The 22,425-nt window shown below is 47.0% G+C and overlaps 1 protein-coding gene across 1 annotated transcript in view; it reads left to right on the plus strand.

The window, feature by feature from the left end:
- The window catches only part of TRAPPC9 (trafficking protein particle complex subunit 9), a 567,308-nt gene that overhangs the window by 25,087 nt on the left and 519,796 nt on the right, over nt 1-22,425 (plus strand). Inside the window, 7 exon segments of the mRNA XM_060243197.1 lie at nt 1,483-1,628; nt 10,468-10,596; nt 12,618-12,644; nt 14,668-14,789; nt 18,126-18,251; nt 20,794-21,010; nt 22,236-22,379. Of these exon segments, the coding sequence (XP_060099180.1) occupies nt 1,483-1,628; nt 10,468-10,596; nt 12,618-12,644; nt 14,668-14,789; nt 18,126-18,251; nt 20,794-21,010; nt 22,236-22,379 (911 nt within the window).

Here is a 22,425-nt window from a genome sequence, read left to right on the forward strand (position 1 = left end):
TTAACATGACACATTAAAATGATGCAAAACTTATATAGTAGAACCCTGTTTAACAGCAAGTTATGTGTACTAATGTAGACCTTGGTCCCTAATCATTTGTCCAAGTAACTTTGTAAGCTGTTCTGCACAGGGCAAGCTCTGGTAAAATCAAGCTGAAGCCACAGAAATTTGCCCAAAAAGCAGAGCGTCATTCTTATAATGTCAAAACTTAATCCAATCACAGGTTAAAATGTGGAGTTTTATGATATTATAATGAAGCAAAGCATAAATATTAACATGATAAATTGAAACAGGGGTGGGGAATCTTTTTTCTGCCAAGGATCATATGGATATTTATAATATCATTCGTGGGCCACAAAAAAATTATCGACTTAAAAAACAGTGCTCCACCAAGGGAGAATGATTCAGGCTAGCAAAATTAATGCAAATAATTGTTTTTCTATTTGAAGTCATGTGGGGAGAGCCTAATCTGACTCACACACCCACACCCCACCGCCCTAGGCAAATAAGAACATAAGACCATAAGAGAACTCAGTAGCATATTAGACCACATCCCCTAATATTAGCACATTAGGTCATGCACTCATTAGCATATTAGGCCACACCATCTGGGATAATCAAGTGGAAACTGAACCGTGACAGTAACTTTTCCAGGCCCTGCAGCAATTCTGGCTGGCCAGCCAGGCCCCAGGAAGGCTGCCGCACAGTACATCTGGGCCCTGTGATCCTTGCCTGGCCTTGGGGAGGCTGTTGCACAGCGCAGCTGGGCCCCACAATTTTCGCTGGCCAGCCAGGCCCCAGGGAGACTGCCACATGGCTCAGTTCGGCCCAGCAATCCCTGAGGGCCACACCAAGTGACCTCGAGGGCCGCATATGGCCCTCGGGACGGAGATTCCCCACCCCTGTATTAAAATGATGCAAAACTTATATTCTGTACAGGGCAACCTTGTTAGCTGTGCAGAAAAACCCTCTTGGATAATTCAGTTTAAGGGCACGTGGGGGAGTCTTGGCCTCTGCTTGCAGAGCTCCATGAAGACACAACGCAGTGGAGTCCTAAGCAGAGGTACCCACTTCTTAATCCACAGAAGTCACTGAACTTAGAAGGGTTTAACCAGGGTTGTAGCCAGGATTTCATGTTTTGGGGGGCCTACGGCAGCATTTTTTGTTTGGAAGGGCCAGGGGACAAGCACAAGACCTCTGGGTGAAGGTGAACAACACTCCCAATTTGTTGTCCTGACAGCCATTGCTAGTATTACATGAAATGGGATGTATTTGCTTCATGTTTTCGGATGGTGGTGCTTCTGTTCTTGATTTGATTTGATTTGATGTTTCGACTCGGGTTATTTGCTCAGCAGTGAAAAACAGTGGCTACATTCCTGCCTGTGGCAAATAAACAAATGCAGAGGTGTTAAAGCAAACCGTCTTTGCTGGTGCATCAAGGTAAATGGAACTGATTGTGCCTGGTGCGTTTTTGTCTCGTAGACACTATAAAAAGCGTTGCCAGGGTCGTATGCGGAAGCACGTTGGTGACCTCTGCCTGCAAGCTGGGATGTTACAGGATTCCCTGGTCCACTACCACATGGCTGTGGAGCTTCTCCGTTCTGTAAATGATTTTTTGTGGCTTGGAGGTAGGAATGACCGGAAACAAACCGCACACATGTGTTTAAAATGCCTTATGATGCAGATTTTGCGATGTCCACCTGCTGCAGTTTAAAGAGGAAAATCCACATTTTAACTCGGAAATATAGGTTTACTTTCCTTGTTATCATATCTATTGTCATTCTACTTTGTTTGTCTTTTGACGTCACCAGTTAGGTGGGGTGGGTGTTGTGGGGTTCTTTGGATTTTTGGAATGTGAGATAGCTGTAGCATCCTTGAACAGTGTTATCATAATTAGGGTTTGTGGAATCTTTTGGGCTCAAGTGCCGTGTTCTACTGGCACTTGAGCCCGAAAGATTCTACAAACCCTAATGATGTTACCAGCCGTGAAAACCTGAAATCTTTGATAGTGTTATCATACCATGAGATTTATGTTGGAAGGAAGGTGGGTGACCACCAATGCTCCCTTTAAGCTGTGGAGTCTTGTGAGCAAAAATTCTACTTTGTTGGTTACTGGCATTAAAGCTGTGAGCTACTGCATAAATTAGTTTGCTCTGGGTCTATTTTTTCTGAACTAAGACAAAAATATGTGAGCCAGAGGCAAAAAAACTGTGAGCTAGCTCACATTAACTCAGTTTAGAGGGAACATTAGTGACAGCTAATTTAGAGTTGGGGAGTGAGCAGTGAAGTGGCCAAATTTGCGGATGACACTAAATTGTTCAGGGTGGTGAGAACCAGAGAGGATTGTGAGGAACTCCAAAGGGATCTGTTGAGGCTGGGTGAGTGGGCGTCAACGTGGCAGATGCTTTAGAGTTAGAGCATCTAACATGATTTAGAGTTGGGAGTGAGCAGTGAAGTGGCCAAATTTGCGGATGACACTAAATTGTTCAGGGTGGTGAGAACCAGAGAGGATTGTGAGGAACTCCAAAGGGATCTGTTGAGGCTGGGTGAGTGGGCGTCAACGTGGCAGATGCGGTTCAGTGTGGCCAAGTGCAAAGTAATGCACATTGGGGCCAAGAATCCCAGCTACAAATACAAGTTGATGGGGTGTGAACTGGCAGAGACTGACCAAGAGAGAGATCTTGGGGTCATGGTAGATAATTCACTGAAAATGTCAAGACAGTGTGCGTTTGCAATAAAAAAGGCCAACGCCATGCTGGGAATTATTAGGAAGGGAATTGAAAACAAATCAGCCAGTATCATAATGCCTCTGTATAAATCGATGGTGCGGTCTCATTTGGAGTACTGTGTGCAGTTCTGGTCGCCGCACCTCAAAAAGGATATTATAGCATTGGAGAAAGTTCAGAAAAGGGCAACTAAAATGATTAAAGGGCTGGAACACCTTCCCTATGAAGAAAGGTTGAAACGCTTAGGGCTCTTTAGCTTGGAGAAACGTCGACTGAGGGGTGACATGATAGAAGTTTACAAGATAATGCATGGGATGGAGAAAGTAGAGAAAGAAGTACTTTTCTCCCTTTCTCACAATACAAGAACTCGTGGGCATTCGATGAAATTGCTGAGCAGACAGGTTAAAACGGATAAAAGGAAGTACTTCTTCACCCAAAGGGTGATTAACATGTGGAATTCACTGCCACAGGAGGTGGTGGCGTCCACAAGCATAGCCACCTTCAAGAAGGGGTTAGATAAAAATATGGACCAGAGGTCCATCAGTGGCTATTAGCCACAGTGTGTGTGTGTGTGTGTGTGTGTGTGTGTGTGTGTGTGTATATATTTGGCCGCTGTGTGACACAGAATGTTGGACTGGATGGGCCATTGGCCTGATCTAACATGGCTTCTCTTATGTTCTTATGTTCTTACAGCTAAAGCTGAGAATGAACCTCTTAATATGAGAATAAAACTTCACTGTGAATTCATCTTGAGTCTTTTATTTGTTGTTAGAACACTTCCAGCTTTCTGTTCCTCATGAGTCTACTTTCAGGGTAGAGCAGGATAAAAGCCCCCCCCCCAATAAATAATAGTTAAAAAACATTTTCATTTCAAACAGAAAATAAAACAGCAGACCTCCTCAGAAGCCATGGCAAACAGATAGCCCTTTCAGTGCTTCCTAAAGATTTCCAAGGAGGCCCCCTCCTAACTCTTCAGGGAGCCCATTCCACAGAGCTGGATCCAGAATGGAAAAGACCCAGTGTCAGAACTTGTAACTTTATTATTGCTAGCTTAATGTAGAACCAGTATAATTGATGGTTGGCAAGTATGCATAGAGTGGACCTGAGCGTTGAACCAGACCGACCCCATATTGTAACCTTTCTTAACCTGAAGTGCCTGAGTAGTAGTTAACCCTGCCCCGATGGTATCCAAAGTATTTGGGGGCTGTAGACTGAATAATGTTGTATCTCTGTACTTTCTCACACTGACACCCTTTGAAGCCGAATCGTGTGGCCTTCAGAGTAAGGAGGCAACGTCTTTGCTGATAGCACTGGTGGGAAGACAGATGTGCCTGTAACGGTGTGAATTAAAGCTTTGTGGGTTGTTTGTTTTACTATATAAAACTGGGCCAGTGCTGGCTCTCGCCATCACTGTTATCTTGTACCTTGTATCTAACAGTTCTTAGTTCTCTCTAATAAAATCCTAGCTTGGAAACTAAGTATGGGATCTGCCTGGAGTTCTTAAGTTCTGACATTATAACAGTGATCCCATTGTTTCGGAGCTTATCTGAACTGGAAACCCGGCCCGATGGCTGCAAAGGTTCCAGACAACGGAGAGCCCACCACTCCAACGGAGGACCCGCCGCTCGACCCGAAGGTGACGGGGGTGAGGCGCAAGATTAAGGTGCCCGCACCTTTCTCGGTGGACGCGTTCGCCGCACCCCGATCCTGGAGCCCGCGGAAGTCCACGGCGGCGATCGACGCGGCGGAGCAGCGGTACAGAAGTATGCTGGGCGACGGGGCAAGCGGAGACGGAGACGACGACCAGGGCGAAGGTCCAGAACCGCGAGGCGGGGACGACCCGGTCCGGAGCCTCCGCAACGACCTGTTCGACTATGTACGGGAAATTCACAACGACGTACACGCCTCCCGAGTTATGATGGCCGAGGAGATGCAACAGAACCTAGGCGCGATCTACGACCAGCTCCGCACCTTGCAGACGGCGGTCCTGGGGATCCCCGTGGGAGGGCTGCCGCTGGGGCAACCGCCCGTGGCTCCACCGGCCCCGCTGGCTCCCGCGCCGCCGGTGGTGCCCGCTCCAGCCCCACCGGCCCCACAACCAGTGGCGCCTCCGGCCCCGGGGGCCCCCGCGCCGCCGGTCCCAGCGCCTCCGGCGCCGCCAGTTCCGGCGCCCCCGGCGGTCCCCGTGCCCGCACCGCCAGCGCCGCCGGCCCCAGCTGCACCAGCCCTACCGGCCCTGCCGGCCCCGGTGCCCCAACCCGCGGCACCCCCGGCCGCAGGGGGGGGGAGAGAGCTGAAAATTACATTCGACGGGAGCCCAGAGGACGTGGAGTACTTCACCATACAGTGCGACACGTTCTTTACCCACTGGGGTGCGGACTACCCGACCGAAGCCAGCCGAGTGTACCACATTGCGTCCCGACTGAGAGGTCCAGCCCGCAAATGGTACGTCGGGCTGTTCACCGCGAGGAAGCCCGAGCTAGCAACCGTAGCGGGGTTCCTGCACGCCATGCTCCGCCAGTACGGCGACCCGCTCCGCGAGGAGAAAGCCATCGCAGCCCTCCAGCGCATCGAACAAGGCAACCGATCCATTCGCGAGTATGCCACGGAGTTCCTGGGCTACTGCGCGGCAGTGAGAGGGTGGAACGAGATTATGAAATATACTGCTTTTTGTAACGGGCTGAACCCGAACGTCCTCGACCGCTGCTACAGCCACGGGCGACCCGACACCTTGGTCGGGTGGATCCAGCTAGCCGGAGAGGTCGAGACCAACATCCAGCACGTGGGGCTTCGCCGACAGCAACTGGCGAAGAAGGGGTTGAAATCCACACCCACCAAGGCGGAGGGGCGACGGGCCCCGACAACCTCGACCCCCACCACTGCCCGAAAGTGTTACCGGTGCGGCGACCCGGACCACCTCGCCTCCAACTGCCCAGCCAAAGCGGGGTCCACCCCGCCGACAGCCAGGCCAACCGCATCGGGGCCCAAGAAGAAAAAGAGTAATCGGCCGAAAGAGCCCGGACGGGGCTCCGTCGCCACCACCTTGGCGACTGACGAGGATTTTACCGCCGAACCAGAAACCGTGGAAGAATCGACCGGGGAGTCGGACGACACCGAGTCGGCGGGAAACGACAACGACCTGCTTTAATGGGTGCCGCGAAGCAGGTCCAGCAACAGCCGGCACTCCTCACGGTGAGAGCCACTGGGGGTTTATTGTTTATGGCCGTAACCCTTCTCAACCCGAACCTAAAACGGTTCATGCATGCCCGAGCACTAATCGACTCGGGGTGCAACCGGGACTTAATCACCCCCCGCCTAGTAGAGGCGCTAGGATTAGCCACGTCCCCCCTCCCGCTACCCATGCTTTTCCAGCAGATGGACGGGGGGCCCATGAGGGGAGAGCCATGTAAGCTAGAAACGCAGGCGGTCCCCGTTGGGACCGAAGAGCATTGGGGGATCGAAACTTTTGTAATTGCCCCCTCTTGCTCGTTTGATGTGGTGATGGGCTCGGGTTGGCTCGCCCGCCACCAGCCAGACATAAGGTGGGAGGAGCAGATCGTCCGATTCCCGGACTGGAGGTGCGAACACCACCATTGGCGCCCCGAATGGGGGCCGCATCCGCCTCCCCGGAATGAGCGAGCCTGCCTCACCCTCGAGGAGGTCGCCTCGATCCCCAAAGAATACCGGGACTTAAAACTGGCCTTTAGTGAGAAGGAGGCGGATGAGTTACCACCTCACCGCCCCACGGACTGTGCAATCGAACTGATCCCGGGGCAGCAACTGCCAAAAGCGAAACTGTACTCCATGGGTTGGGCGGAGAAAGCGGAACTCCGCAAATTTTTGGACAAAAACCTGAAGCGGGGGTTCATACGACCGGCAACAGCCCCCCATGCCGCTCCCGTCCTCTTCAGAAAGAAAAAGGATGGGTCGCTTAGACTTTGCACAGATTTTCGCTCGATAAACGGGATTTCGATGTCTAATGCCTACCCGATCCCATTGATTAAGGACCTATTGAATACTGTGGCCACAGGGAAAATATTCACAAAACTCGACCTCCGAGACGCGTACTTCCGAGTCCGCATCAGGGAGGGGGACGAGTGGAAGACCGCGTTCAATACCCCGCTAGGACAATTTGAGTACTTGGTTATGCCTTTCGGGCTACAGGGGGCCCCTGGGGTATTCATGAACTTTATCAACGAGGTTCTGCGAGAGTTCCTGTTTAAGGGGGTGGTGGTGTACCTTGATGACATCATTATCTATTCGCCAGATCTCAAGTCACATGTACCACTAGTCAGAAAAGTGTTGAGCACCCTGTGCAAGCACAAGTTGTATGCCAAACTATCAAAATGTGAATTTCACAAGACTGAACTAGACTATCTAGGCTTCCGAGTATCGGGGGAAGGGTTGTCCATGGACCCAGCAAAGGTTCAAGCGGTGCTAGACTGGGAGCCCCCACGAACCCGCAAACAGCTCCAAAGTTTTCTCGGGTTCGCAAATTTTTACCGCGACTTCATAAAGGGGTTCGCCACCATCATGTTACCCCTTACGGAGCTCCTTAAAACAAAGGGGAAGGGGGCAGAGGCAAAAAAGCCGGGCGCGCGCCTAACGTGGACGCCCGAGTGTCAAAAAGCCTTTACAGAATTGAAACGCCTCTTCACCTCGGAGCCCGTGTTGGCCCACCCTGACGAGTTAAAACCTTTCGTGGTTCAATGTGATGCTTCCGACGCCGCCGTCGGAGCCATATTAATGCAAAGGGGGGACAACGGGGTTCTGCGCCCCTGCGCCTACATTTCACGAAAGTTCTCGAACGAGCAGAAAAATTGGTCAGTGTGGGACAAGGAGGCTTTTGCAGTCATGTTTGCCTTGAAAACCTGGCGCTCCTGGCTTGAAGGGGCCAGAGTCCCATTTGAAATCTGGACTGACCACAAAAATCTCGAGGCATTGACCGGGCGCCGCAAAATGACTGCAAAACAAATCCGGTGGGCTGGGTTTTTCGCCAAATTCGACTTTGTACTGAAACACATCCCAGGTACCAAGAATTTCTTGGCGGACGCCCTCTCCCGCCTGCCACAGCACGAGAGCCTCCGCGAGGAGGTGGTGGACTCCCTTATCCCCCCTTCGGCCATCGCGGGGGGGGTCACCACCCGCTCCGGGAAGAGGATCGGCCCCCCGGAGCCGGACCTCTTGTCTCAGTTAGTTGCGGAGACTGCTCGGGAAGCAGACCAACCACCGAACCTCCGTAAAAGCGAGGACGGCCTCCTGTTGCACAACGAAAAGATCTATGTGCCCTCCTCCCTCCGCAAGCAGATTTTAGAGCATTGTCATTCCAGCCGCCTGGCGGGCCATTTCGGCTATGTCAAAACCCTCAACCTCCTTACCCGACAGTTTTGGTGGCCTAGGCTCAAAAGAGACGTCTCCGAATTCGTCTTCTCATGTCCCACCTGTCTGATGGCTAAACGAAGAGGGGGTAAACCTCCCGGCCACCTAGTGCCCCTCCCAACAGCCACCCGGCCTTGGTCGGTAGTGTCTATGGATTTCATTGTGGAGCTCCCGCCGTCGCAGGGCAAAACTGTTGTTTTGGTAGTGGTCGATACATTCTCCAAACAAGCCCACTTCATCCCCTGCAAGCAGCTCCCCACGGCTAAAAAACTTGCCCAACTTTTCTTTACACACATTGTACGCCTACACTCGTTCCCAGACAAGGTCATTAGCGACCGCGGGACGCAGTTCGTTGCCAACTTCTGGCGGGAGTTTTGCAAACTTGCGGGTATTGAGCAGGGCCTCAGCTCAGCCTACCACCCCCAGTCGGACGGACAGACGGAGAGGGTTAATAGCCTTCTAGAACAGTACCTCCGCTGTTTCATTAACTTCCAACAGTCCAACTGGGTGGACCTACTCCCATTCGCTGAATACGGCTACAACAACAGCCTTCACAGCTCTACTAAAACCTCTCCTTTCCAAATCATAAATGGCTATGAGGGCAAGCCTTTCCCAACGCTTCCCCTCCCTGCCACCCCCTCAGAACCCACATCGTGCCAACAATGGTGGGAAGGCCTTCGGGAGAGCTGGAAGGGAATTCAGGAGAACCTGGAGGAAGCGAAAAAGGCTTACAAAAAACAGTTCGATAAAAAACACTCTCCTGAATGGGAACTGAGAGTGGGAGACACTGTCTTTTTGTCCACAAAAAACCTCCCCCTTCCTCAGCCCTGCCGCAAACTTGCGTTGAAGTTTCTTGGGCCTTTTAGGATCAAACGAGTAATCAATAAGGTGACTGCAGAACTCGAGCTGCCCAAGTCTCTAAGCAAAATCCATCCTGTTTTTCATTGCAGCTTACTCCGGAAAGACCCTGGTGCCACGTCCTTCCATCCCAGGGCTCCGCCGCCCCCTCCGACGACAGTGAGGGGTCAGAGTCACCATGAAGTCCACGAAATCCTGGACTCCAAAGTCAAACGGGGGAAACTGTATTACTTAATCAGGTGGAAGCACTTCCCCCCGAGCTGTGATGAATGGGTCGAATCTCAGAACGTAGCTGCGCCGCAATTGTTAAAAAAGTTTCACCTGCTGTACCCGCACAAGCCCAAGCCGCCACCCCCCGGGGGAGGGCGCTTAGGGGGGGCAGTATGTCAGAACTTGTAACTTTATTATTGCTAGCTTAATGTAGAACCAGTATAATTGATGGTTGGCAAGTATGCATAGAGTGGACCTGAGCGTTGAACCAGACCGACCCCATATTGTAACCTTTCTTAACCTGAAGTGCCTGAGTAGTAGTTAACCCTGCCCCGATGGTATCCAAAGTATTTGGGGGCTGTAGACTGAATAATGTTGTATCTCTGTACTTTCTCACACTGACACCCTTTGAAGCCGAATCGTGTGGCCTTCAGAGTAAGGAGGCAACGTCTTTGCTGATAGCACTGGTGGGAAGACAGATGTGCCTGTAACGGTGTGAATTAAAGCTTTGTGGGTTGTTTGTTTTACTATATAAAACTGGGCCAGTGCTGGCTCTCGCCATCACTGTTATCTTGTACCTTGTATCTAACAGTTCTTAGTTCTCTCTAATAAAATCCTAGCTTGGAAACTAAGTATGGGATCTGCCTGGAGTTCTTAAGTTCTGACACCCAGGTGCTGGTTGATGCCACATAGCCCACTCTAAGTAGTAGGGAACCCAACAGATGGCTGCTTGATGACCACTGTTGGCACACAGGGAAATATGGAAGAATTAGTCCTTTAAAAATGTGGGTCCCTGGCCATGAAGGGTCTTAAATGTCATAATCTGCGCCTTAAACAGAATAGCAGCCTGTGTAGCTGTTTCCAAATGGGCAACTCGATTCCGGCAGCTAGTCCCTGTAGTAGTTCTTTCATCTTCTGTAGATGCCTGTAGCGTCAACTAGTTTGCCCCCTCCCAAATGCTGAAGATGTGCCGTGGCTCGGTGGCAGAACGTCTGCCTGGTGGGCAGAAGGTCTCTGGTTCAATCCCCATCATCTCCAGTGTTTTTTTAATAAAAAGATCTGGCAGTAGACTTCTTCCTTTGGAGAGCTGCTGCCAGTCTGAGTAGACAATACTGACCTTGATGAATTGATAGTCTGATTCAGTAGAAGGTAACTTTATGTGTTTTAATTTTGAATGCCTTGCCATTGTGTCTGCCTAGACCTGCCTAAGTCCTTGCCTGTATACCTTTTACATTTTGGAATAATTTGAATGGGCTGTGATACCACTGCCATTTTATTTTATTTCAATCTATAGCTGCCCTTGAAGGGTTATGTTCAGCTTCTGTTATCTATCACTATCCTGGAGGCACAGGAGGGAAAATTGGTCCTCGCAGGGCCCATGGAAGTTCCCTTCCTGCAGAGGCAGGCAACAGGCACAGACCAGGTAAGAACTAAAGTGTACTCTACACTGTAAATTTTCGTCCCAGTGTGTTCAATAAATAGCTATTGTTCTAGTGTTCAATAAATAGGTTCTATTGTTCTAGTGTTCAATAAATAGGTGTTGTTCTAGTTTCTGGCATCGCTTGCTGGAGCTAAGGAGCTGATGGTTTGGCTCTCATAGTAAAATTCTGCAAAGGTAAGGGGGGAATGTTTTGCTAATACTCCCCTCATGGTTTTCCTGTCATTCCATCAATGGGAGAAACCAGCTTGCGTTAAGCAAAGCAAATTCATCAGAGAAGCGATTTGAACTGGGGTGTGCATGTGTCCCTTGATTCATAGCTCAGGAACTCAGCTCTGGTCATCTTGCCTTAAAGAACCATAATCTCTTAAGGCTTTTACATAGAGTACACTTGCATCCTAGTTTGCCACATGGGATTTGAGTAGCAAATCCTAACAGTCCCATCCTAAACTGAGTTATGCCCTTCTTTGCCCATTGACAGGCTTAGAAGGGTGCAGCTCTACTTAGGATGACTCTGTGAAGCTGATGAAGAGTTAAAGCAACGTTTGGCCTTGTTATCAGTTTGCCATCCTTGCAGATGAGCCCACAAGAGCTACTTTAGTTCTTACTCACATGTATCTTTGTTAATCCTTTGCAGCATATAGATGGCAAAAAAAATAAGAGAGAGAGGCCGCGGTCAGACGCACCATCAAATCCGTCAGCAAGGCGTTCCTGGTTTTGCCGAGTGCCTGTCCCGTCCTCCACCTTGCCGAGTGCCTGTCCCGTCGTTGGCTGATCAGATGGCCCGGCCTTTGCGCATGTGCATAAACAATGCCACTGATTGGCTCAGCCTACGGACTAAACAATGATCGTGTCACAAAATTCAACCCCACAAAATTAAAAAGAAACATTTGCAGTTGCTCGGAATTCATCTTTTGTGGTGCTTAAAGCACCCAGGAGCCCTTCCGCCTTTTGCTGATCCTTTGTATCGCTAAGATTTTAAAAAAATGGCGCTGATCTGGGATGCAAGTTGAGACGACTCGCTAACGCTGGCATGATCAGACAGGGGAAATCCGTTTTTGACCCGTCGTCAAGCATTTAGAACCAGATTTTATCCGCTATCAAAAAAGTCCGACAGTAAGTCGCAGCATGACGGGATACCCACAACTCACCGACTACTCCCAGATGTTGTCGTATGGACGTGCACTTTTAATCCGATGAGCATGCGCTGCTGTGTCGGATAAAAATGTACGTCTGACCGCGGCCCAAGAAGAGTAGAGAAGCTGCTTTGCAAAAACTGCCATGCTTAGCTCCCTGGAGGCAGTCCTTTACCTCCAGAGACAGCACATGGTCCTGCATTTCAGCTTCAGTTCTAAAATGGCAAATGCAGGGCTTTTTTGTGGCAAGAACTCTTTTGCATATTAGGCTACACCCTCCTGATGTAGCCAGTCCCCTAAGAGCTTACAGTAAGCCCTGTAAGAAGAGCCCTGTAAGCTCTAGGAGGATTGGCTACATCAGGGGTGTGTAGCCTAATATGCAAAGGAGTTCCTGCTACAAAAAAAAAAAAAAGCCCGGGGAAAATGAACCTTCTGAAGAATTTGATCTGGGGTTCTGTAAACGCCAGCTGTAATAAACTGAAAAGAGTGTGCAAAGGATCAGGTTGTTCAATAACAGTCTGTCTGAGGTCTGTCTTGAGAGAAGAGCCACACAGATAATCAGATGGGGGAGAGCTTTATAAATGCTGCAGGTGCTCTGCCTCCTCCCCTTTTTAAGACACACCTATGGGTGAAAATATTCGTGGGTTACCAGTAGTTATTTGTGTGAAGTCATCTGTAGGGCTGAGAGATCCAGAAAAAACAGGTGCAGTTATCATAGCCACATGGCAGCTAATGTGTTCCCGTATTATCGCAGTCTCAGTGTTTCGGAAGAATTTGTCCACTGAATGCTTCTTTGAATTGAAAAAAAAAAAAGGTTTAGTTTATTTTGGCAATGTTGAAGGTTAATGCTATCACTTTGGTTTCCCTTAGGTGCACAAGAAGTTCTCATCGATCCAGGTATATTTATAAGGTGTTGTTTCAATATATATATAGTTAAAGTCTGCCCCCCCCCCCAACTGCTGTTTTGTAAATGTATTAGCATGGTTTATCCTTAGCTTTTTTTTCCCCCACTGCACAAGGAGCCCCAGTGCATTGCTCGCTGAAGCCATAAGCATAAGCACTGGAACATTTTATTTAAAAAAATTGATTTATTAAAGTATAAATATATATTAATGCAGTGTAAATAATATAATAGTGCAGATATCATAGTTCCGACATGGAAGACAAAATCCTGAAAAACAAGGGACATTTATGTATCTATATCTAACTTTCATAAAAGCAATATATGGCTTTTAGGCAAAGCTCCTTCCCTTCTTGAAGCTTTACAAATTCTGCCAGTTGTGCAGTCACGGTTACTGTCTAGATCAGGCATGGCCAAACTGTGGCTCGGGAGCCACATGTAGCTCTTTCACACATATTGTGTGGCTCTCGAAGCCCTCGCCACCTCATTGACTGGCTTGGAGAAGGCATTTGCCTCTTTAAATCACTTCTTCCAGCCAAGCCAGCTGGTGGCTCGAAGAATGCATTTTAAGTTAAAGTTGCTTTCTTTCCATGTCTCTCTCCTTCCTTCCTGTCCTTCCTCCCTCCCTTCTTTCAAACACCTGACATTCATGTCTTGTGGCTCTCAAACATCTGACATTCATTCTCTGTTTCTCCTATGTTAAGCAAGTTTGGCCACCTCTGGTCTAGATAGTTTTAAAGCCAAGTAGTTTGTGCTGGAAGTTCAGCATTATACTTTTTATGTTGTCAATAGATTCCAGCTGGAAGGAAGGAAGATGGGAGGGAGGGAGCTAAAAATACAGAGAAAATAGAGAGAGTAGTCATCTGAATTTCCTTTTTCTTTTTTTCTTTATTTTAAAGACTCATGGTGGCTCTTCGTGTGCTTCCTTGAATGATTTCTCTGTTCCCACACCAGTTGCATGTTAAAATAAATAAACTCAACCCATCTGATTTTAAAGTGTCACCCCACAAAAAAACTTGGTCCAATAGTTCTACTATGTGAAGGATCAACTGGTAGAGTTGTTATTTAGAGGAAAGGAACCATTGGATACAAGCCAATATTCAGGGGAAAAGTCAGTATATCACATAGATTTGTGCATTTTCAGATACTTTAAAAATGTCTTTAAAGCCTCCAGATTTTTAGAGGCTCGTGCAATGTTGAAAAATGTGGGTACTTGTTTTTATAGTGACTTTGGAAAATTTAATTTTTTAAAATGCAGCCCGTATATTAGAAGTTCTTGTTTTGAATCCTTCTGTTTGATAACAAGGAATTCATTTAAAATGTGAATGTTGTTAAGCAGCATTTCTTTTTGTCATTTGTGTTTGTAACATGTAAATTACCTTGATTGTCAGACGGTTTCCCAGAAGTCTATGTTGAGTTTTATTGATATTTCAGTTAACATAAAGTACAGTAGGGAGAGTTTCGCCCTAGTGTCTGGGAGACACAGGTTCAAAACTCCACTCTGCCAAGAAACTCACTAGATGACCTTGTTCCAGTCTGTTCCTCAGCCTACCCTATCTCACTGGATGTTTGTGAGGATCAGATGGTGGTGGGGGTAACAGCATTGTAAGCTGCTTTGGGCCCCCATTGGGGAGAAAAGTGGTGTATAAATATATAAAATAAAATAAAACAAGCAAATATTAGTAGGCTAGTTCAGCACTGGTTGACAACTGCGTTATTTTCCAAGAGGTTGTTTTCTGCGTGCTTACTTTAACAGCCAATATGTTCTTGCTAATCTTCCTTGCGCAGTATTTAAAAAGCAATCTTTCTGTATCAAATCAATCAGTGCATTGGGAAATTAAATATGTGTTATTCATTAGCTTCTCCACCCAATTGGCAAGTGTTTTTTTTAAAGCTACCTATTAAAACTTGCCAACGGCAGAGATGTTTAATTTCCCAGCACGCAATTCTTTGTTTTTATGCTTACCTGTTTTGCATTAAATGAGAACTTGAAAAAATCCCCATTTCTCTTCAACGCAGGTGCCCTCACGTCAAATGGTATCAATGCAGATACCAGTACCGAAATAGGGCGTGCAAAGAACTGTCTTAGCCCTGAAGACATTATAGATAAATACAAAGAGACCATTTCCTACTACAGCAAGGTAAATGTCGCTGCCTTGATATGAGGGGTTGCATTTGGTATGTGAAATGAAATCAGTTAAATAGTAGAGTCTGGTGACACCTTAGAAACCTTAGACACCTTAGAGGGGAGGGACGGTGGCTCAGTGGTAGAGCATCTGCTTGGTAAGCAGAAGGTCCCAGGTTCAATCCCTGGCATCTCCAAAAAAGGGTCCAGGCAAATAGGTGTGAAAAACTCAGCTTGAGACCCTGGAGAGCCGCTGCCAGTCTGAGAAGACAATACTGACTTTGATGGACCAAAGGTCTGATTCAGTATAAGGCAGCTTCATATGTTCAAACCAACAAGAGTTTCAGGGTATGCGGTTTGAGAGTCAAAGCATCCTTCATCAGGTTCCCTTAATCAAGTACCTCTTTCAAAGGGAGCTTTTATGCTCTGTATTCTTGGTGCTTGGGAGGGCACAGTAGGTGGACTTCTAGTGTCCTGGCCTCACTGATGGACCTCCTGATGGCACCTGGTTTTTTTGGCCACTGTGTGACACAGAGTGTTGGACTGGATGGGCCATTGGCCTGATCCAACATGGCCTCTCTTCTTATGTTCTTTTACTATCAAAAGCTTATACCCTGAAATTCTTGTTGGATTCTGAGGTGCTACTAGATTCAAATTTTACCTCAGACCAACACAGCTTTCCTCTGAATCTGAAAACAGTTCCCAAAACTTAACCCCTCTCCTTCCAGTGGTGTTGGTGGGAGCTGGAAGGGCAGATTAGAGATAGGAGATATAAGAAACAGATTTAAGAAGGGACAGAAAAGGAAAGCTGGCAATTAGATCAGAGGTGCCATCCTCTCTCATGAGGTGCCGTGTCGTCAAACATCCAAAATCCCTTGCTGAATTCAGGTCTGTTTCAATGTGGGGAAGGGCTGTGGCTCCGTGGAGGATCCTCTAGTTTAGCATAAAGATGGTCCCAAGTTTTTAACTATGAAATTGAATCGTGATTTGTTTTAATATATTGTTTAACTCTGATGTAACCCTCCCTGAGCCTGCCTTGCGGGGTGGGCGGGATATTAGCTAAATGAAATAAGTAACTAGAATAAATTAATCCCTGGCATCTCCAGTTTAAAAGCAGCAGGCAGTAAGTGATGTGAAAGACCTCCACTTGAGACCCTTTCGAGCCATTGCTAGTCTGAGTCAACAATATTGATGGACCGATGGTCTGATTCGTCATAAGGCAGCTTTAGGTAGAGTGCTGAATTAAATCCTGTGGAGGCCCCTAGGCAGTTAAAATCTCAGGGGGGCCCTCACAAACTATTTCGGAGTCGGAGCACCTGCCCTGCTGCCTGCGGCCCCTGCTGCAGCCTGCAGGCCCCTTCTCAGAAGCCCCTTTGACAAAGCTCCGGCAGAGAGGCAGAGAGAGGCAAACTTGGCAATGACGCCAGCAGCAGCTGCACCAGGCAAGTCAGGCAAAGAGCGGCTCAGGTGCTGGTTGTACATGCAGACTGAGAGCTCTAAGCAGGGGGAAAACAGAAGGAAGGGAAGCTGCCTGGGGCCCTTAAAGGCATGGGGCCCCGTTAACCAGTGCCTACTTGGCCTAATTGTTAATCCGGCCGTGTTTAGGTATGTTCACGTGTGATGTAGCCTGTAAGCTTACTAATGAGTCAAAAGAAAGCTGTTCTTCGTGGTGAGTCTGTACAGTGTTCAGGCCAATTCCCCAAAGAGTGTGGTTGTCCTTTCCCACTTATGGGCTTCCCAGAGGCATCAGGCTGCCTAATATGGGAATCGATGGCTTGACAGAATGGTCCCATCTGAGCCGGCAGAACTTTGCTCATGTGTCCTGTATTGGGAACCTCCAGGATATGGTCTTTCTTTTAGTATTAATAATGTCACAGAATACTTCAGTTCTTCTAAAACACTTCTTGGTGATGAATGTTGAAGAATATGAGAGAACTTGTAGCTGATTCTGATAGGCGCACCTGATGTCCGTGTCTTCCAAAGGAAAATGGTGTACAATGTGAGATCAAATAGGAGAAGCTGCATAGAGCAAGCTGTATACTGTGAGAGCCAGTTTGGTGTAGTAGATAAGAGTGATGGACTCTAAACTGGAGGACTGGGTTTGATTCCCCACTCCTCCACATGCCCCTGCTTGGTGACCTTGGGTCAATCATAAGTTCTCTCAGAGCTCTCTCAACTCCACCTACCAAACAAGGTGTCCGTTGTGGGAAGGGGAAGGGAAAAGACATTGTAAGCTGCTCTGAGACTGAGTGAAGGGTGGGGTATAAATCCTCCTCCTCCTTCTCCTCCTCCTTTTTCTGCTGTTGCTGCTGCTTCTGCTGTTGCTGCTGCATCTTTTTCTCTTCCTCCTCCTTCCTACAAACTAAAGTACCTTGTATTTTATTTTAAGAAATTTAACCAAACTTTCTTCTTTCTTCTTCTGAGCGAGATTTGAAAGGGGGGGCTCGCTGCTGCTTATTTTATTTATTTATAATTTCAGCCACCCTTCCCTGAGTTCACAGGGCTCAGAGTAGTTAACAACAACATGTAGAGTAGAAACCAGAATAAAAACAGTAAAGTTAAAATTAAAATATATATATATATGGCACCAAGTAAGTGTTTTTATGACCCCCCAGTTCTGAGTATTCTATAGTCTTGAAATTGCTGGAGGAAAGTACTTTTTAATACACGCAAGCAATCTGAAAATGGATGCTATAAATCCTTTGTGCAGTATTTAAAATTACTAGGCAGCAGTAAGAGGAGGGAGTGAGTAATAATAGCACGTTGGCTGCCATCCCAGGCTTTATTCTGTAGCTATTCTTTGGATGTGGAGCTATTGTATGTGATGACATTGTAGAAAAGTCTTCTTTGCTAGGTTGTTACGATCGGTGTTATATTATTTACTTTTCAGTCCCTTGTTACGTTTTATCTGTCTGCTCACGTTTTTTTGTCTGGATGGACCAGACAACTTTGCATGCCGGACGGTCTTATTAAAATTTAATCAAGGTTTTAGTGTTGCAGCCACTCTTCTCTTCCCAGTTAGGGTTGCCAACCTCCAGGTGCTGGCTGGCGATCTCCTGGTATTACATCAGATCTCCAGGCTACCGAGATCAGTTCCCCTGGAAAAAATTGCTGATTTGGAGGGTGGACTGTATGGCATTGTACCCTAGTGAGGTCCCTCCCCTCCACAAATCTGCTTTCTCATGGCTTTGCCTCCCAAAAACTCCAGCAATTTCCCAACCAGGAGCCGGCAGCACTACTTCCTACAGAGTCTGGCACTACATATAGGAGTTGTTTTGAAATCGGTATGGAGGCCAGTAACTGGGGGGGTGCTGTTTCAGTTCCCTATTCTTTTCTTTTTCTTTTTCCCTAGTACAAGAATGCTGGAGTGATTGAGTTGGAAGCCTGCGTGAAGGCTGTGAGGGTCCTAGCAATACAGAAGAGAAGCATGGAGGCTTCTGACTTCCTCCAGAATGCTGTTTATATTAACCTGCGTCAGGTGAGAGAGTAACTAACTTTCACGGATCGGCATTTGAACTTCACTTTTCTGCCAAAGGCTAGGGGAAATTTCTTAATGTATCTATAGTTTGTATCTTCAAATGATACCTGAACAAACAGGTTTAGGAGAGAGAGGAGATGAGCCTGAAGATGCTTGTCAGGAGTGAATTCCCTGATTCCGCCTCTTCTCACTGTAGAACTCTCCCGGTGATATTTTGTCCATGAGACACCCACCCCTTCCCAGTGCTCAGCATCAGCTTTTCAAGGGGCTTCTGCAGAGAAGGTGAAACTGAGTCTTTAAGAACTGCTGTGCTCACAGTTTGAAAGATCCCACCCTTAGATCTTTATTGTTTTGCCTTGAAGCGGTAGCTGACTTAGAATTACTCTGTAGTCTTTTCAAGGCAAGAGACATTCAAAGGTGAATTGCCATTGCCTGCCTCTGCGCAGCAACCCTGCTGTTCCTTGGTGGTCTCCCATCCGAATACTAACCAGGGCCGACCTTGCTTAGCTTCCAAGATCTAACAAGAGCAGACTAGCCTGGTCTGGCCAGGTTAGAGCCCCCCTGCCCACCTGGTCTGGCCAGGTTAGAGCCCCCCTGCCCACAATAGAGCCAATGAAATGTTACCATTGAATAGCTTTGCTTAGAGGAGTTTTTAATAGAACTTCACTTGTCAGTTGTCAGGCTTTTCTGATTTTTTAAAACATTTCTGATGCGGTGGTGTCCCCGTTTACTTCCTTCAAAAATAGAACTTTTTGAGGTATGTTACTGCAGTTGCTGCAGATTCCCCATTGTTCACTAGGGGTCAGCAGTGCTGCATCCAAGGCTGTGATTGCCGTAATTCTGTCAATGTGAAATGTTGTGGAGCGGCTTCTGAGCTATCCAAACAAACTAGATTTCTCTTGTGGGTTCATTCCAGTCTTTTAAACATGCCTGTCAGACGTCAGAAATAATGAGCCCGGATGGGATTTGACACGACCGTTGGAAAGAGAATCGGTAGTTTGTGCTACTCGTATTGTACAGTGCCCAGCAGGAGTCGTTGCTGCTTACCTGAGTTGGGCTCTTGATGTGATAGATCCTGCTCAACAATTTATGAAGTCAGAGCTTTACTGAACATAGGAAAGTAAAATGGCATCAGGCTGTTTTCTGAATCTGGATGGAACAACTTTCCAGGATACCTTAGATGTTCTCCTCATAGTTAGTCTAACTTTAAACATAAAGTTTTGATCCTACCTGGAAGCAGAATTTCAGTACTCAGCAGCATTAAATTTCCAGTTCTCAGCATACTGTATGTTCCACGTTCCAAAGAGCAGCCTGTCAGGCTTATCCGAGAAGTCTAGTGAGATGTTGTCCTCCCCACCCCTGCTTTGAACATTTGGTAAAAGGTAAAGGTGCAAGCACCGGGTTGTTACCAACCCATGAGGTGACGTCACATCAGGATGTTTTCATGGTGGACTTTTTATGGGATGGCTTGCCATTGCCTTCCCCAGTCATCTACACTTTGCCCCCAGCAAGCTGGGGACTCATTTTGCTGACTTCAAAAGGATGGAAGACTGAGTCAACCTTGAGCTGGCTACCTGAACCCAGCTTCTGCCGGGATTGAACTCAGGTCGTGAGCAGAGCTTGGACTGCAGTGCTGAAGCTTATCACTCTGCGCCACGGGGCATTCGGATCCAGTGCCAAATTACAAACCTTTTTTTTAAAAAAAAAATAATCCCTCAGTTTCAAAAGCAGGTTGTCGTGTGGCAGGGGTCTGCTAGTCAAGACACACACATGTTTCCCCCCAACTTGTGGAACTCATTTTGTGTCATTTCTGGAATGTGGCCATAGTCCACAGTAGGGGCCAGGTGAGGCTTTTGCCCAGCAAGGCTTCTGATTGGGCACTGGGGATTTGATTGGCTATGCAGATCTGTAATTGCTATTGCTTGGACAGCAGCTGCCAGCACAGCACAAGGATCTTTACTGTGCAAGTGAAGGTAAGTTGTAGCAGCCATTTTGTTAAAATTCCAAAGTTGACCACAGGCTCAAAAAGGTCCAGAGCAGGGGTGGCCAAACTTGCTTAATGTAAATGTCAAACGTTTGAGAGCTGCAAGACGTGAGCATCAGATGGTTGAGAGCCACAAGACAGGAAGGGAGGGAGGGAAGCAAATAGATGGGGAAGGAGGGAGAGGTGGACAGAAAGCAACTTTAACTTTAAATGCATTCTCCACGCTGCCGGATGGCTTGGAGGCTAAGTGATTTAAAGAGAAATGCATTTCTCAAGTCAGGTAATGGGGCAGTGGGGGCTTTGAGAGCCACACAATACGTGTGAAAGAGCCACATGTGGCTCCCAAACTGCGGTTTGGCCACTCCTGGTCCATAGTATAACAGTATCAGATGTATTCCATGCCATAGTAACTGTATATTTGCTCCAAAATGACATTTTTTTTCTTACACCAACAAAAATATGCCAGGCACACTTGTGGCCATCACATCTATTTTGTTTTTAGCAATTCCACAGTAAAAAGGCATCATTTATTTGTTAATTTTTAAAAATAACTTTCAGCTCTCTGAAGAAGAGAAAATCCAACGCTACAGCATTCTCTCGGAGTTGTACGAGCGTATTGGGTTTCATCGCAAATCCGCTTTCTTCAAGCGGGTTGCTGCAATGCAGTGTGTGGCCCCTAGCATAACAGAGCCAGGATGGAAGGCCTGCTACAAACTTCTTCTGGAGACCCTTCCTGGTTACAGTCTGTCCCTGGACCCGAAGGACTTCAGCAAAGGTACAAGGGAGGGAGAGTAAATATCAATCTCTCCTGGATTATTTTTTTTATTTGGACATACTGAAAGGGCCTATTTTGTAGAAAAAGCCCAGCAGGAACTCATTTGCATATTAGGCCACCTCCCCTGTCACCCTTGTTTCACACAGGGCTTTCTTTGTAGAAAAGGCCCAGTATGAATTTATTTGCATATTAGGCCACACCCCATGATGTCAAGCCAGCTGGAACTATGTTCCTGTGTGTTCCTGCTAAAAAAAGCCCTGAATACAACACACAGTATAAAAACATTAAAAAAAAAGTGAGTGTTCTCTCAAATTTTAATGGGGATTTTTTTTAATGTAATTTTGGACCAAAATACTAAGTCCAGTTTTCAGAGGATAAATAAATTTCTGTTTATTATTACATTTCGGGCATTTAATCAAATTATGTAATGACTAGAAGGGATTTGAGAGAGAATATATCTTAAAAGCGAATAATATCAGCAAATTTCAGATTGATTGCAGTGATTTGTGTTTAGGACCACAATGTAACCCAGCTGGTTAATGGGAAATATAAGACTGATTTCTGGCTCCCCCCCCCCCCCCCACATATGGCAAAGAGGTATATGTTATGTAACAGAAGTAAACAGTGTAATGATGTAGTGAACACAGAGAGGTTTTTTTGCCAGATGTTTTATGACACAGTTAATATTGAGGCCCTGAGTTTAGGACCAGTATTACTCACATATATGATGCCTTGGATTGGTGTTATCTTCCTTTTGTAGTTCGTTGCAGGCTATCCCTGATTAGTCTTATATCACAAAGTGAGAAATCTACAAATGAATGCATCTTTGCTATCCTACACCTACACCTTGCCTACTTGGCAGTCCCTCATTAATTAATTAATTAATTAATTAATTCACATATACCTCAGCTTTCTCCCCAGTGGAGACCCAAAGGCAGCTTACATCATTCTCCTCTCCACCAGTTTGTCTTCACAACAGCCCTGTTAGGTAGGTTAGACAGTAGGAAGGTTAGGCAGAGTGTATATGTGACAAAGTCACCTAGCAAGCTTTCATGGTGGAGTGGAGATTTGATCAAAAGTCTCCCAGATCCCTAGTGTGACACACTAGCCACTATACAACTCTGGGTTCTATATTTAAATCTCTCTTTTAAATCACCTTTATAGACGGTGATTTGGGTATCTTGTAATGTAATATGTTTGTAACACATCTGTACCTTTTCAAAAGGAACTCATCGTGGCTGGGCTGCTGTGCAGATGCGTTTGCTTCATGAGCTGGTATATGCATCGAGAAGAATGGGGAACCCGGCGCTTTCCGTCCGGCATTTATCTTTTCTCCTACAGACCATGCTGGATTTTCTTTCTGACCAAGGTATGTATTTATATAGAATCATAGAGCTGGAAGGAACCTCCACAGT

The sequence above is a fragment of the Heteronotia binoei genome, chromosome 7, assembly GCF_032191835.1.
Source record: "Heteronotia binoei isolate CCM8104 ecotype False Entrance Well chromosome 7, APGP_CSIRO_Hbin_v1, whole genome shotgun sequence".
NCBI lineage: Eukaryota > Metazoa > Chordata > Lepidosauria > Squamata > Gekkonidae > Heteronotia > Heteronotia binoei.